The 17229-nt window shown below is 41.4% G+C and overlaps 1 protein-coding gene across 2 annotated transcripts in view; it reads right to left on the bottom strand.

The window, feature by feature from the left end:
- Positions 1-17229, bottom strand: part of RAPGEF5 (Rap guanine nucleotide exchange factor 5) — a 154848-nt gene that overhangs the window by 95325 nt on the left and 42294 nt on the right. For both annotated transcript variants that reach the window (XM_079302279.1, XM_079302280.1), the window contains one exon: positions 15432-15480. In XM_079302279.1, coding sequence (XP_079158405.1) covers positions 15432-15480 — 49 coding nt within the window. Of the gene's footprint in view, positions 1-15431; positions 15481-17229 lie in introns of those variants that run through there.

The following is a 17229-nucleotide window of genomic DNA, read 5'->3' as shown; positions in this document are numbered from 1 at the left end:
TAGACTATTTAAAGTTTTGCATCAAACTTGTAATCCCCTGAAGGATCAAAACCAGTGCTAGGAGTTCATCCAGCTAAAGAAATAAGGAACTTCTTATGAAAGAACACATCAGACTTCTGTGTTGCAAACAGCTTCATCTATAGGCAGTTTTACTATCTATACCCTTTCAGTCAGCACAGCCACCTGCTGTATTTTGGTGGGACATTGAGCCTTCAGAGATTCTGAAATGTGACACATGCAGGTCGGGAGAGTCAGACCCAATGAAACACACGCAAAGGGACTTCACCTTATACTGTACACATCAACTTAGAAGAACCACACTCAAATATCTTTGATCTTGAGTACATATTGAGTGATTTCCTGGTTTAGCCACAGCATTTGTGATACCAGAAGGGTCCTTGAAGCAGCAGAGCTGTCACATCTATTTTCTAAAAAGCACCTCCAGGCTCATGGCTTTGATGGATGGGTGGGAGGGCTGAGCTGGTGTGCTTCCTCCTGCCCTCCTCCTCTGTCCTTCTCCCCTGTGCACCTGAGCTGCTCACCAGGCTGCACCTGAACAGACATAGCCCACAGCACAGTGTATTCAGACAAGGATCACCAGTCCTGAGTTGCCTTATGTCTGCAAGCTGAGGGAGCTCAGAATTTGATTGATGAGCAAAGGCAGCAGGAGAAAGGCTAGGCAGGTACAATCTTCCCCAGGCATCCTCACCTATCTATCCTCAGCCCTCAGCCTGAATCTTCAGACATAACCAGGTTACCATGGCCAAGCTCATACACCTAAGTGAGCCATAGAGTACAGCTTGGTGTTTGCATGGGTGCAATGGCTCTTCTGCAGACAAAAAGCAGCCTAAGATTTAGGCAGCACCTAACAATTTTAAAGAAAAGTAACTTTGGATTGTTCTTGACCCTAAAATAAATTGTAGGGATTTATTTTTTCCTACAGCAGTATTGCTGCTGATATCACTATGCCATATGCCATATAGGATACAATTTTGTTTCTTCCCCCACAGTTATGCTAGTAAAAAAAAGGTAATAAAAATGTAATTATAAAAGGGGAAATAAGTCATTCTGTCAATGCATTTTATTCCATTATGAGACCTTTTAAAATCTATTATCAAAGAAAACAGAGTTCTAACATCACTTTACCAGAAACCTGTAAAACTCAAGGTGAATACTGAAAACATGGGGTCAGACTGTAGCTGTAACAGACAGCATCTATAATGGACATTAGATCCCAGCATATTTAAAGCTAGGCCAAACCAAAACACTCTTGGGATATTGTGCCATATCTCTGCCCCAGTCTGGAAAAGGAACAACACAATGACACAGTAAGGAGAGGGATGGCCTGAGCAGCCATGTGTGACCCCTGCTTTTCTAGCACAGGGCAGGGTTCCTAAAGGCAACCTTCTTTATCCAGCCAGGCTGGGGGCTCTGTGCAGTACCTTCTAACCCATCTCCCAGCCTTCCTCCCCAAGAGCTGCCTCATCCTCTTGCACAGTCCCACACATGCCTGACCCTGTTCTACCCACTGCCACTGTGGGAGACACAGAGGATTCAGGACACTGATGTGTGGACCACTCCAGAAGAACCTGCCTGAGATGGGAATGCTGCAATGCCAGAAGACATTAACAAATGCTGAAAATCGGTAGTTTGACAATTTCTCAAATCGTTAAGTCTACATTAGCATAACATTTCCCCAATTCTCCTTTCAATTTTCTGATTTCTTCTAAAATCAATTTGCTGTAGGCACTCATGGGCAAAACATCCCCCAGACTCTGGCTATTAATCATGGCATTTACAGGAGTGGCACCTTACTAGTAACAAGACCATGCATCCAGGTTTAAGTGATTTACATTGATCCAGCCAGCTTTTCCACAGCCCTGAGCAGATGGGCACTTCACAAACAGCTGTGCCAGGGGAGAAGGTTAGTGTCTGCCAACTGACTTATTGTCACAGGCCTCGGTTACAAGTGTCCCCTTCCCTGCCCAGTGCCAGGGCCAACACCCCAGAGCATCTTCAACCCCAGTGAACAGGCAGACATTCAGGGAGCAGCACCTGCTGCTGACCTGGCTGGGCAGGCAGGTTAGAGAGTGGATGGTGTCTGGCCAGGGAGACAGGGACAAGCAGCAAACACCCAGAACTGAGGGCAGCACCATCTCTTACCTGGCACAAAGGGAAACAGAAAGGGGCTGCATGACCACAACCCCCAATGAACACAGCTATCCTTGAGTGTTGAATGATTTAACCATGAGCATCGTTTTAAAGATGATGAGAAAATTGCCTCAGTTTAAATCTACTCTAAGTGAATGGCTTAAAAGGAAAAAGAAAGATTTTTTTTATCAGCGATTTCACAACTCAGCTCTAAAGAAACCTGAATTAGTTTATCATCCAGACCCAGCTCTCCTTGGCCTCAATGTTGTTTAGACTTTGTAAGGAATGTAGAAAAGAAGCAGTAAATATTTTCTTAAAGGAAAAAAAAAAAAACAAACCAGACCTCACACTGACGTTCTTGCAGCTCTCTTGGGAGAAAAGGAGCATTTGGCCTCTTTTTCCAGAAATTTCCATCACAAACTTGATTTTTTTTGTCCTCCCTGCCTCTTATCCAAACCCAAAAGAACCAGCTACAACTGGACCATTTAACTACACCCAGGGAGCAGCACTCAAGGAATCACATCTTTTTTCCCATCACAAGAACACTGTCCGTTGAAGGCTGAAGTGGCCACACAGACAAGTAACAAACTCTAATCGTATTTTCTTGGTTTCTGTAGGAAAAGGTTACTATGTGCTTTGTCTATAAAACAGAAAAAAACATACATTTCTTAAAATATTCTGGTATATTTAGAAATTTATACTACTGAGGGCCACCACATACATGTAAGAAATTGACTGCAGAATTGTTAGACACAGTATGCCTCCTAACCCCACAACAACTCATAGACACTCCTAGAATTAGCCCAGGCACTGCTCTCACGGGTTGTTGTATATGCAATACAAGTTCTGTCACAAAATATAAGAATTCAAGGATAATTTCCAACTTACTGTTAGCTGGCCATTTATTTTTTTATTTTAAAAAATTGATATTGCAAATTCAACCATAGGAAAAGCAAGCGGAAGCTTAGGGTGGGACGGGAAAGTATTTCCCAGGCAAATGCTGATTCTGGAATTGTACATACAAAAAAAGTTGTGAACTTTGGAGCTGAGCCAAATGTTTCCTTCTCCACCACCATAAATCCAGTTTTGCTCCCTGATACAAATATCCCAGCATGTTTAACAAAGCAGCAGTAACAGGGAAAGGAAAAGGTAGTTTACCCCGATCTATGTGTATCTATGAATGTTGTATTTGGGTTCAGCCTTGAGACCTGAGACAGGAAAAAGATACAAACAAATGTAAAGGGACCAGTTCCCTTTTCTACCTGTAGCATTTCTCGTTGGAGGAAAGGTGATCATGAATGAAAGAAAAAGATGTCAAATGAGCTTGCTAATGTGCAGTTCAAACATGTCCATTTGTAAATTAGTCAAGGGAATTCAGGATGTTGATGTTTTATAGTCACATAAGAATCTCAAGGGCCATCATCTGAGTTCCTTGTGCCCTCACAGAATAGAGGTGAGATTTTGTTAGTAGATTCTTCTGTAAACTTATGTTACCACAAGAACTCTCGTGAGGGAGAGGTTTGTCCTTTAGGGATTCCATTTCAGATCATTATATCAGCAGGAAAAAAAATTAATGAAGAAATAAGAAACCAAAATAAATCATTTTGTACCTGCTACTGCAGCAGGGTCAGCAATCACACAGGGGTGTGAAAGGTAAGGGAACGTAACCATTGCTCACACTGGAACCAACCAACCATGCTCCCCCCTGCTTTTACAGCTGTGCCACAAAGCTCAGTGTAGATTCAAGGCACTGGAAGGGATTTGTCTTTCCAGTATGGAGCATTACACACATGCTAAAGGGCTCTCCTTAGCTAGACATTGGCATGCAGTGAGGGTAACAGCAGACACCAGCAGCCCTACAGACCTTCTCCTACCTATGGAAGAATGAGCCAAGGTCACCCACAGAGCAGTGCCTTTGTGACACATTGCTCTTTATGCCTCAAACTTGAAGGTAAATTAATTACATCAATTACATTTGATAAGTAAGATTTTTTAAAGTCACACAATATTACAAGCATGTTATTTCATTTTAAGGCTTAGTCTTGTTCAATATAGCAGAATTGTTCACCCAGCTGAAAGTGGGAAGGACAGTTTAAAAAAATCCACAAATAAAGCAACTCCTGGAACCCACAGCGTTGTAATCTTCCCAGAGGCTTTGCTTTATTGTGCTTTCTTCCTTTCCTATAAATGAAATTTCTTCTTTCTACCCCTTCTGGCTGCAAAGATAACCTTCTCAACACAAACCAAGGCACTATCGTCATTCTGCTGCAGCAGCCAGCCAGACTGGAACAATAACACCCGGAGAGGTGTGAACTTCCTCCTTTGGCTTAATAGGGTGTTAACCGTGAAAGCTAATTATTTAAATGCCTAAGAAAGGACTGTCATCACAGTTAACCATTTTGCTGCTGAACAAGAAGCAAGCACATCTGGAAGCAGCTGGTTCTGTGTGGCACCCACATGGCCATTCCAGGAAGCCAGTTTAGCTCCCCATCACTGCTGGCTGTCCCACACCCCCTGTACGGGCTGCTCCCCCTCTGTGCTGCCATAAGGCATTTGGGATTTGTGCATTGGCAAAGGACTACTACTAACCTGGCTGAGTTTGGTGATCTGGATGAGAACAGAGCACCCAGGCAGCAGGCAGGGGGACAGGACACCCCTCAAGGTAACGCTGCTGCCAGACCCCTTGTGCCACACAGCTCCAGCTGCAGCCCTTGAGCTTGCTGTGAAATCCATCTCTGGGGCCAGGACCGCCTGATTTTTGGGGACAAGAGCCCATAAACCACCGTCAGCAGACATGTCCTGCACTGCCCTAGGTTGCTCCTTAGACCAAACTGACTTAGCCCACTGCAAACCCCCAGGCTGCAAACCCAGGGGCAGCTCAGCGTGGGGATTCCAGCTGCACAAACACTGCCAAGCTCACCTGGGACTGCACAGGCTGCATGGGGACTTCACTGTCCCTGCACCTGCTCCACAAGTAGCTCTGCTTGCCATACAAAGCTCGGTCACCCCAAAGGCTACATCGCTCATGTACTCAGGGATGCTCCTTCATTTCAAATGCAGACGTTAATTTATTATTTAGTACTGTTCTTTAACCTGCTAACATCCTACAACATCAAACTAGCCTGCCCTTTGTATGATTTCAGTCTTTCCAGCACTCTGTGATCACAATTCATATATTAATCTCTTTTATCTAGCCAGTAAGTTGAAGGCACCTACGTGCTGTCTACAGATAGGAGTCACATTCCCACCTTGGAAGAGCTAAAGAGAATGAACACAAGGACTTGGTTCATTTGACAAGCCAGGAGACTTTCACTGCCTCATTCCTGCTGGATGGTTACAGCCTGTTGTGGGAATTTTTTTGCCCCTGTCAAACCAACAAGACCTCAAGAATCTGGAAGAATATTCCCCTGGGGAAAGGCTCCAGAATTGCCAGCAGCCTGCACCAGTTGATTTATTGTCAGCTGCTGAGAAGCTCACAACTTCTAGCACTCTTCTTATATTCCAAATTTTTAAGAGGAATGTTTGTTTTCTGCATTTTTGCTTGGGTTTTTTGGTTTTGTTTAGTTTTGTTTTCCAATGGAAGTTGCTGGCATGAAGCTTTTAAGAAAAAACAAGCCCCTGTTTTATTTTTTTCAGCACATAACTGATTTCATTATTTTTGAAAACTTTACTGTTTTTTTGAACAATGGAACTTTTGAAAACCCCTGTTGTTCTTTATGGAGGGTATACAGCGAGCTCTAGAGAGGTTTGGTTACTATGGCAGCTCTGAGCTGTTTGACAGTGTTACAATGTTTGCTGATGCTTATTAATTTATCAGAGTGGAAAAAAATGAATAGCTCATACTGACACCACTGGGGAAACTAAAAGCCAGATCCTCTAGGCTATGTAGAGCACTAGTGCTGAGCAATGGAAAAGAAGATGAGCAGCCAGTAAATGCTTTGCAAACCTCAGATTTGGGGACCATTTTAGACCAGACCACATCCTCCTGCATATTCCCGCATTTTCCAAGTTCTGTTTCCAAAGTAAAGGGAAAACTAACAAGCACTGAGTATCTCTGGAGTCCCCAAAAGCTGTTTGTGAGGGCAATAATCCCAGGAACAAAACCTTCCATCTGAGAATTGGTTCCTTATTTACCATGAAAGAGTAATCTTTTCTCAGAAATTACTGAAAAGAGAAAGCTTTTTAAGCTCATCCTTAACGTGTTTCCTTTTATTAGCAATACAAAAATTGCCTTTGAGCTTTCTTATTCCTTCCCACTATTTCTGCATATATACATGCAAATTACCATACAGATTTCCCTTCACTGAGTACATTACATATCTCTGAAACAGTTGGCAGACCCCCGGGGGGGTGTTGCCCAGACAGCTGTGCAATCAGCTGAGAAAATCAGCTAATTAAAGAAACAAAGAAAATGCAAAAATTATTAGAGACAGGCTCCTGCTTACAGCATTGTTCAGCACCTCTGTATGTAAAAAGCACAGCAAGCACAAGATGGAATAAAGCTACTTGTAAATTGGTGAATGAACTATTGCACAAGTGACAATGATGCCATTTTCTCTCAAACCCTAATCTGGGATGCTATGATATTTAAGCTTTGTAGTTTAAATAAATTTAACATAAATTACTCCAGCATTTTATTTTACAGTTACAAAAGTATGAAATGTAATGTTGGTCTCATAACTGACTTCTGTACGTAAAAAATGATCATTAACTTCTGCTTGACCTTAGGTGTAGAACTAATATTGAATTTGCACAGAGGGTACTCATTATTCTGATTCGTTTCCACGTAGAAAAAGAAGTTCCCAAGAGTCTTAGTGCTACAAGCCATTTCTCAAATCTCAAATAGGAAACAGGACTCCAGAAAATGATGCAAGAGCATTTCCTCTCATTGCAGAGTTTATCAAAAGGAACAGATAACAGCAAGGGTAGGTATCTGCAATCTAAACAGAGCAAAGCCACTGTGGTAAGAAAGGAGGCTGGCAGATGTAGATTTGGTCTTGCTGATCACCATGAAGGCGCCACTCCTTCCCACTCCTCCTAAATGACCACAGGAAGGACAAACTTTAGTTAAAATGAGGCTCAGGTCTGCCTGCATTATATACCTATTATAAATTTAAAAATTATTGTACCAAGTAAAGCCACCAATATTTCCCAGCTCAGTCAGATCATGGTCATTTCACAATACTGTACAACTGGTTTTGTTAGGAACTTCTGTTTAATTTATTTATAAAAGCTTTTCATCTGGCTTTGAAGGTCCATATTTCATGCCAGGTAGTGGTGCATTAGAACAATAAAATTTGTAAAACACCTCTGGCTAAATGAGATGGGCAGAAAAACAACTACTGTTGATTCAGATGGCCAGAGGAGATTTGGTTTTCAATGCCTGGCCCTTTGTGATGCATGCAAAAATAAAGCCATATTTTATACTCACTTTAGGAACATATGAAGTAATTTTTTTTATCAAGGAGAAAAAAAATGAGAAAAATTATATGAAAATGCTGTAGGATTATTACAGGAAGAGACAAAAGCAAGGGGTTTTGTACCAATCACAGCTTGAGGGGAATCATTTGATGCTTGAATGCAGAAAGTTTTAAATTTTATCCAGTAATTGTAGATATTTGTTCTCATCTGCGTGATATTTAATTTTTTTTTTTTTTAAATCATGTGGTAGTGAATGTACCTATAACAGTGTTGTCTGAAACAAGCTGATGAAAGGATGGAGAAGAAAGAGGCCATTACATGATCAGAGAATGGTTGCTGGGAACAGATCAAACAAGGAGGTATGGACTGTTGCTGAGGGGTCTGGTGCAAAGTGAAAAAACTGCTCTCTATTCCATGGAAACATCCCCCAGGCATGGCCAGGAAAGGAGCAGGAAACAAAGAGGACTCTGAATAAATAAATTCTGTGAACTCATTGTAAATGCCTCTCCCAAAGCCCCAGTAAACAAAACGTTCACCTGGGGGCTGTTTTTTGCACAACTGCTTCTTTCTGACCTTACTGTGCCATCTCTTTTTGCATATGTGCAAAATATCTTTCCCCTACACAGTTATTCTGCATTGCTGATTTCTTCTATGTGAGTACCTAAGATCACACAGAAAGAGCTATGCTCAAGGTTCTGCAAAAACTGCAAAAACAAAACCATAAACTGCCAAAATCCCTCTCACCACAATTCCCAGTAGAGAGCTCTTTTCCTTCTTTATCCGAGTCTGAGTCCATTCTTCTTTATATCAGCTGTTGAGTACACAACAGCTGTTAAGTGTTACTGTGTAGTCCTTTCACTGATGTTGTTCAGGGCATTTACCACCCCCAGCATCACCCAGGGTGGGCAAAAACGAGGACCATTCCCCAGGGCTATAAGGGCACTGATCCTGCCCTTTTGAAATGCTATCATTTTCTGTGTGTGGTTGATCTCAGGAATAATGGAAGAATCCCATGTGATGCATGCAGTACATCACTGTAACCCCCACTGGTCCCTAGGGGTAGAGATTCCCGAATGTTTTGAAAGGATTGCTTAAAGAAGCAAGCACAATTAGAATCACAGAATCATAAATAATGCTGAGTTGGAAGGGACCCATCAGCATCATCCCTGAGCAGGACACCCCAAGAATCACCATGTGCCTGAGAGCATTGCCCCAAAGCTTATTGAACTCAGAAAGACCTGGGGAGCCTGTTCCAGTGCCCAAGCACCCTCTGAGTGAAGAACCTTTTCCTGATATCCAAACTAAACCTCCCCTGACTCAAATTCATGCCATTTCCTTGAGTCCTGTCAACAGTCACAAGAGTGATGAGATCAGTGTCTGCTCCTCTGCTTTTCCTCACAAGGGACCACCACGAGATTTCCCTCAATCTCTTCTCTAGGCTGAACAAACCAAGATCATCTCCCTTACTTCTAGACCTGAAATCACAGACCTAAAAGAAAGATCCTAAAATACAGTGTCACTTTTAAAATATTGCTAGCTATGTTCTCAGGTGGAGCTTTTATTTTGAATCACATTTCAGTGGGCAAGGGAAAAACAAAGATACTGTCACCAGGAACTAACAGAAGCACAACTGTCCTGCACCTTCACTGTAAATGGCTATTTCTCCAGGCTGAATCCTGTAAATATCATTTGCTGAAGAATTTGCAGAAGAACTCTCATTCCCCACAGTTTACTAATTTCAGCCCTTGCTTTAAACAACTGAGTGCTTGGAGGAACTGGAAGTTGCAATGAAATGAGGCACTACTTGAGTTAAGTAAGCAAACCTATTGAAAAGGACACGAAGAGAACAGAAAAGCAGTAAGATCCTACTGATTTGCCCTTTCCCCACACTTGAAACTGTCTAAATTTTTTTTTCACCAGGAAAAATGCACGCCTTTCTGGCACATAAGTGTCACTTTATTCTGTAAATAGGATCAAGTTTTTTCATTCCTCATTATGCCCTTTCTCAGTGGCATAGGTGGTAACAAACTGTGTACATTTTACTCCAAAGATATTGAATACCTGGTTGTTTATGAAACATGTAAATTCAATAGTACTTCATATGTTTGAAATGTACATACAATGCTGAAATAACCCATTCTTGAATGACTTTTGATCATGTATTTTTAAGTCATTTTTCAAGTGTGTATACAAATCTAACTAAAATTTGTAATTATTTTCGTTTTCTATATAACAACACTTCAAGTTAATAAAATGAATAACATAGCATAGGACATTCAGATAGCACCAGATGACAAAGCTTTTGCTAATTATTGTAGAATAAATTTACCCAGAAGTCTCACAGGGATCTGTACTACTTGAGGAAATGGGCTGAAAGATAAAGATGAAGTTTCCTGAGTTAACTAAGCTGATAAAACAGCTTAGTGCTGCCAAAAGTGTCTTACTGGGCTCCTTTCCACACACCTCCACCTCCCCACCCTGATAAGAAGCTGCCACCCTCAGTTAGTGTCAACTCTAGCACATATTGCTGCTATACTGTATGCCTGCCCCATCTCAAAAGTAATATAAGAGATGTAGCAAAGATAATCAGATTTTACAGAAGAGATTTGGTATGAGGAATGACTAGTGATACAGATGGGAAATGAGACGGTTCACAGGGGTATGACAGATGTGCACGAAATCCTGAATAGTATAATGATAAATAGGGAGTGGACTATTCACTACTGTCTGTCAGCAAAGAGCTATGTCACAACAGAGTGAGGGCCATGGGGAATGCTTTAAAAACAAACAAGAAAAAATACGTTTTAACATACTACACATGTGAATTGTGAGATTTGCTGCCATAAGAGATGATGAAGGTCAGGAGTATAAGCAGGCTTAAAAAGCAATTTGATAAATTAATGGAGAAAAGGTCCAGGAAGGGTTACCCACCCCATCAGTGTGGGTACAGCAAAATCCCTCTATCACATGCTGGTAGATGCTGAGTATATACACCAGAAGGACTGTACTCACTCTGTTTCTCCACTCTAAGCATGCCCTGCTCATCACTCACGGTAGGAGCGTAGCTGGATGGACTTTTAACCTGACCCAGCCTGACTGTTCTCATGTGTTTAACCGGGCTGACATTGCCTGGAGTGTGTTTGAGTGGAGTCACGCAATCAGCTCTGACAGCAGCACTGTGGAGGTGCTGCAGGGGCTGGGAAAGGGAATAGCTGCTCACAGCTTGCTTTTCATTCATGTCGGCAAAGCTCAAGCCCCAGTGACTGCTTCATATTGAATCGTCTGCACTAAAATAAAAATACGAAGCAAATCACATAGGCAGTTAGGTTCTGACAGAAGCAATACAAAAGAAAAGGGGAAGGGTGGCTGTGCATACATATATGTAAGAATAGAGTGGAGGCAATCCAGAAGATCTCAAATATGGAGTTAATGCATTGCAAAATTCATATTAGTATAAATTATTGTACATGATTATAAATAAAATGTAAATTACAGATTTAAAAAATCGCTAGAGCTTGCCAATTCAAGAATGGCATGACTAAAATGTGTCTAATTATATAATGGAAACCTGAGTATCATTCATAAGGGAGAAAAACCACACACAAGTTCTAGGGCATTTGTGGCTGCCCTGCCTTTCACAGTGGGAGGGAGAAGCACCCACAGACCTGCCACTGCTCCTGCAGTGCCTGGGGAGAAGCTGAGTCACATCTTGCTACCTCATCCATACCCTGTCAGCTATTATCTTAATTAGCCCCTGTATGCATAAACACAAAGAGCCATGCTCTTATCAATTGATCCTTGGCACAAATAAAGTTATATAAATTCTTTTTCCTATAAGGGGATTTACTGGGTGATGCCATGGGGTGCAGCTCAGTGTGTGCACAGAAATGCAAGGCATCTTGTTTGTGGATGGGATTAACACCAGTACAAAGCATCTACCTGACAGGTTTTGATCAGTTCACATGTACCTGTGTAGATTTGCCACCAGCTAAAGCCTCCAGCCTTAGGCTATTTGCTGCTTTTTATCCTTGTTTTAGCTACCATCTCTAACACAGTAGAAACATGTCACGAGCCATGACAAGCAATTGAGATAAATGCCAACCCTTGTAAATCTTCAGATGGGAGGCTGCATTTATGTTACATTTCAGCATATTTGAAGAAGCTATCAGAAGCCAGCAAGGTATAAATAAACAAAACAATTTAATGCCAAGTGCCTACAATTAAAAGAAAATTTCCCTTCTGCTCCAGTTACTTACTTCCCCAAGACCTTTTACCAAACCACAGAAGACAGTATTTAATCTATTTCTAAGGTTAGGCAAGAATAATTTCAATGCATTTTTATAAGCCACAGAGAATTGCACAAGCTCATTTCCCCCTCCTAGGTCACCTTTATCATGAGAGCTTTAGTCTAATGAAATATAAATGTGATTTCAAATCAACAGTGTTACTGAGGTCCATCAACACTACTGAATTACAGACACTTTTTTTACCCTGGTTTAGTTTAATTTGCAAAGAAACTAAAAGTGTTGATCTCCCTCTGCATGAAGGCTCTCAAGCATGTCTGTCAGCATATGCCCTGTTATCAGAGTCATATACTTGCAGTACACATCTGGAATATGAAAACAGCTTTTTACCCACAGCACAGAAGTTTTTAATTTTTCAGGTTCTTCATTTTTCTTTCAGCATCTGCCAGTTTCATGAATTTTTCCTATTCTCCTACACCACAGTCAAAACAGAATAACAGCTCTTGGGGAAAGGCATTCTACCCCACACCCTGCTGGTTTTTCATTTTCTGGTAGCAGACATTCTCCATCAAGTCAGATCCTGTACTAGCAAGAATTTGACACTGTGCCCTACCCCACACCAGGCTCAGGTCTCTCTGTTTTTGTCAGCAGATACAGTGTGGAAATCTTTGCCTCAGCCAGAACTGTAATAGTTGCAAGTAGTTGTCACATACATATACTAGGTAGAAAACCCAATCTTCATTTAAACAAAACCAAACTGTTTCATTCGGGTAACCGAAGGCAAAATTTGCCCCCCCCACCTCCAACCACAGTAAACCTTCCTTCTTGGAACCTCTTGCACATGGAGCTGTGGTGTTTAGGTGCTTGTACAGTGCTTTCCATGCAACTTAACATAGTGATTACTACAGCAGTTCTAGACAAATAATGCAAAACCTTAAATCAGCCAGATTTTCTAGTGCAATTAAATCACTGTGAAGAGCCTGTCTAAGGGGAGAGGTACATCCAGAAATTAAACTAATTCTGGAACCCATTGTGTAGTCCTTGCATTGGGCAATTTATTGTTTTTGTTTTTTTTGGTTTTTTGGTTTTGTTTTTTTTTTTTTGTGGATGGTGGGAGTGGGGCTGCTGATCTCTACGAAAGCCTTTGGTTAATGTATCATTTACCCTCTGCAGCCAGGTCCCAGGCAGCAGGTGAGGACCATGCCTACTGCCTGCCCTCCCACTCATCAATCCCAGGGTGGATGAGCCAGGCTCCCACGCCATTCACACCAGCTTGGAAGCCACCCAGGGCAGCTGGCCCAGAAGCCATGTTCCACTCTTTACAAGCCAAAATAAACTCTTTGTCTGAATTTTGGTGGCTTATTTCCTGGAATTATATGAAGTCTTGGAGAGGATTAGAAGAACAATATCTTTGAAAGATGCTGTGGCTTACAGCTCCAGAAGTCTCTCTGAAACGTGCTTCACTTCACCAGGCACAGCACAGCACAGCTTGATCACTCACAGAACTGCCACACTGTGAATTTAACCACCAGCAATAAAAAAAAAAGAGGAACATAACCAACCACCCTAATTTACTCTGCAGCTACTTCAGTAAAGGCATTAACTTAAATTAGACCTTAGAGTTATGCCTGATCATACACCCATCTTTTACAGGCATCCAAGATGGGGCATAAAGAAATGCAAATTTCAACAACAAGCACACACTAGTTAAACTGACTAATCAGTTATCTTTTGCTCAGATCTTTTGCTCAGATATTTTAAGTGCTTACATTAATGTATTAGAAAAGGCTGGACAGCACTGCAAAGCTTTATAAGGAGCTTTGGTTTTTTAAGGCTGTGATTTTTAACTGAAGTATTTCTACCAGTTCATTGAGGATTTCCATTACACCAGTAAAAAGGAGATTCCAAGAGATATTCTCATTTCGGATTTTCATGTCTTTTACCTCATTCCTAATCCAACGCCCATCTGATTTTCTACTCTAACAACCATCCACCAAAAGGAAATAAGAGGCTGAAAACAACTCTTTTGGGGGAAACAATTCTATTTATAGCTAATAGCAGTAGTAATATTTGCTGACAAAACTGCTTAGAAGCAGAGACATTTCTTATGCCTCCATAAGCAGGAAGTAAAAGTACATGGCACCACACTCAGCCCATTTATCAGCAAAACAAAAGATTACATTGAGCTCTTCTTTAAAACTGCCTGTTCTTCTCTGCACTGAGCCAGAGCAGAAGCATTTGCATGTTCAGCCATTACCAGTCAGGTGGGACTGGGGTGACACCAGGCAAGGGCAAGCAGCCCAGGGGTGTTGACATCATGAACTACAGAAGCACTTCCAGAAGCAAAACTACCACACAGAAGCAGTTCAGGTCTGAATTCACACTCACATTTGTGTTCGCTTTTTAAGATTTACATTTATAGATGAATGTGATTATAACTTATGGGTACTTCTGTTTCCAGAAAAAAAGGCATCAAACTATGTCTAGAATATTTTTTTAATACTTACATTTTACATATACACGTACACCAGCCATATCTTCTTGGTGCCTCCAATTTACAATACCATGCTGTATTGTGCATGTGTGTAGTAAATTTTGTGCTGTACTTGTAAGCCACAGACAGACTGACAGAGATATTATGATGCAGCACAATGAACAAGTCAGAAAATAGCTTAAGAAGCACAAGATCCGTGACTTTGATTTCTAGAAAAATCACTGAATATCACAAGAGATGCTCAGTGAAAATGCACTCAAAGACCTCAATGGCTTTGGGAACACACTAATAATTTAAGGCCACTCCACCTCTGTTTTACTCTTAGAAATACATTCAACTTGGTGCAGAACACCAGAGAGTTAAGCCTGTAGAGTCAGGTCTGGCCAGGTAGGTTCTGTTGGTTCCCATGCACTCCCTGGAAAACATTTCCCACCTCCCGCTCCAGCTCAGCAATGCAGACTCGACCTTCTGAAGTGCCTGTGCTGCCAAATCCTGATGGAGCTGAGATGGCCACAAATTTCAGTCCCTTTGCACTGTAGCACCAGCATTTGCTGAGTGTGTTTTTACTGTCAGAGATTTCCAGTTATCCAAATGCCTGTCCACTTCTCCTGCCCTGATCAAAGACCTGCCTCTCCAGCCATACAGACATACAGGCAGGAAAGAATGCCTTCATGCACAAAGCTGTCCTTTTGCTTTAGCAGTAAGAAAAACACCTGGCTGGGCCAGTAAAAGGCAAAGAAGATGAGGGCATGAGATACTGGATGATTAAAAAAAAGGAAAATGACCAACTTATTTGTCATAAATGTAAGTCAAATAAATATATCAGCTTTTTTTTTTTTTTTTTTTTTTTATAAAGCGCAAGCCTAAAGAAAATAATGATTTTGGACAGAAAGAGACCCAAGATCAACTGTAACGCTGATTTTATTAGCTAGGTCATTAGATGTAATGAGCTGGAAGGAGATAAGCTTAACTGTAATTGCATTGTGCTATATACACAGATTCTCCATCACTATCTTTTCTCTGCCATATTAAAAAGACAGCAGTTACAATTCAAGACACTTCAAGAAATGACAAAAGGGAACAGCATTACAAAAACCCCTCTGAAGTTCAGCCTGACTCACCTGACTTCCTTGCTTTCAAGGCAATGACAGCAGCCAGTTCTCTCTGTACCTAAAATATCAGGAAAAGAAAAGGATGGTTATAGTTCTTAGCATGGTCAAATAAAACAAAATGCAACACTGGTAAGATAAGAGCTATCAGCATTTTTCAAAAATCGTCTGCAAGTGGAATTATGCCTGGTTTTGAAACTACAGTCAGTTTTCCCAACAAATCTATCTCCTCTTCAGCTGGGAATTCTGTTTCTTTAATTCCATGTAAATACCACACATTCTTGGGGAATGGGCAAATTCGGGGGCCTGACCTGTAATTTATTTGTACAGCCTATCTCTTTCACAAGTACACACTTCTCCCTTCTTCTTCTTCCATATTTGTTTTGCCTCTGATGAGCACACTGTAATACTGGATTTATTGTGTGACTCCAGAATAAGAAAGTCCTTCATGCTGACATTTGACAGAGGTTCCTGTATATAATTGACCTTCACTTTTTTGATCTTCCAGGAGAAAACAACCTGTCCTAGTAGCATGGCTGAGAATTTCAGGATCAAAATTTCGCTTGAGATGGAAAGGCAGAAGTCAGGGCTAATTTCAATTTTACAGGCTCCCTCACTAGCCTGTGCTAACACAGCCCTGCCATGCTGACCAGCTCCCTTCCTCATCCTCTTGTTGCTGCATTCCTCATATTCTCTGCATAGTCTCCTTAGCCAGTTCAACTCTACATCCACTTCTCTCCATAGGTCTTTCTTTTCCTATCATTTTTCTATACATTATTCTTACACTTCCTACTTCTTCACTGCCACCATCTGGCCCACTGCAGCTGCTTGCACTTGGCCTACAGAGTCCCAATGCTCTCTGCTGCATACACCTCAGTTTTCCCCTTCCTCTGCCCCACCTGTGCTTTGGAGATGTCTCAGCTCCTTTGAATTTCTCCAATTTTCCCAAGATAGCCTGCCTTCAGTATAAAAAAAAAAAAAAGGCACATTTCCAACTTTTTCTAGGGATTATCTCACCTCTCTGTACAAAGTCTCCAGCAATGCATACTAGTCACCTTGTCTAACAGACTAGACAAGGCTCAAGACAGTGGGAGGTTTGACATGCAGTTTCATGGTTGGGTCAGGTCATAAGGCACAAGGCCCACAAAGAATTCCCAAAGTAATGCAATTAGTAACAACTATTGATATCCCATTGTCATGACTCTGAAGAGAAGCTTGAAAATGTGAAAGAATAGTTAGCATTATACTGGTCTGAGCACAGGGCATCTCAAAATGGTAACTCCAGCACCCACTGATCAGAGACCCAGGAGCCACCCAGCAGTACACCCTGCATGTGGCAGAAGGCATTCATACCAGAGGCCACATCCTTCCTCTGCTTGCATCCTTCTTTCCTTTGTGGCAAAGGACCAAGAATAATTTTTTGCTGTCCTTGCAAGGTAAAAGGATCTTTTCTATTCCTTGATGCTGCCCCACTGAGAGGGACAGAGTTTTCTGCCACTCCAAGCAGGAAAATACGAAGGCAGTGCCACAGTTTTCTTAAATGTCATCCTGTTTCCAGCACAATTGTGCAAGCTGGCAATATTACCTTCCCTTCCTTCCTTCCTGTACACTCATTCCCATGTCTGGAGAAATATTAATCATGGATAATGTAAGCATAAACTTCAAGTAAAATGGGAAAGACCAGTTATTCTGTGGAAAAACAACTTATGTGCTTCCTTGCAGCAACTGCTATACACAAGTAGTATAATAATACATACAAGCTATCTAGTAAAGAACAGGATTTTCAATAAACAGCCCAAGCTGTTTCTGA

This window comes from Erithacus rubecula, assembly GCF_903797595.1.
Source record: "Erithacus rubecula genome assembly, chromosome: 3".
NCBI lineage: Eukaryota > Metazoa > Chordata > Aves > Passeriformes > Muscicapidae > Erithacus > Erithacus rubecula.
Note: the sequence above shows the minus strand (reverse complement) of the source record. Positions and strands in the feature narration are given on the sequence as shown.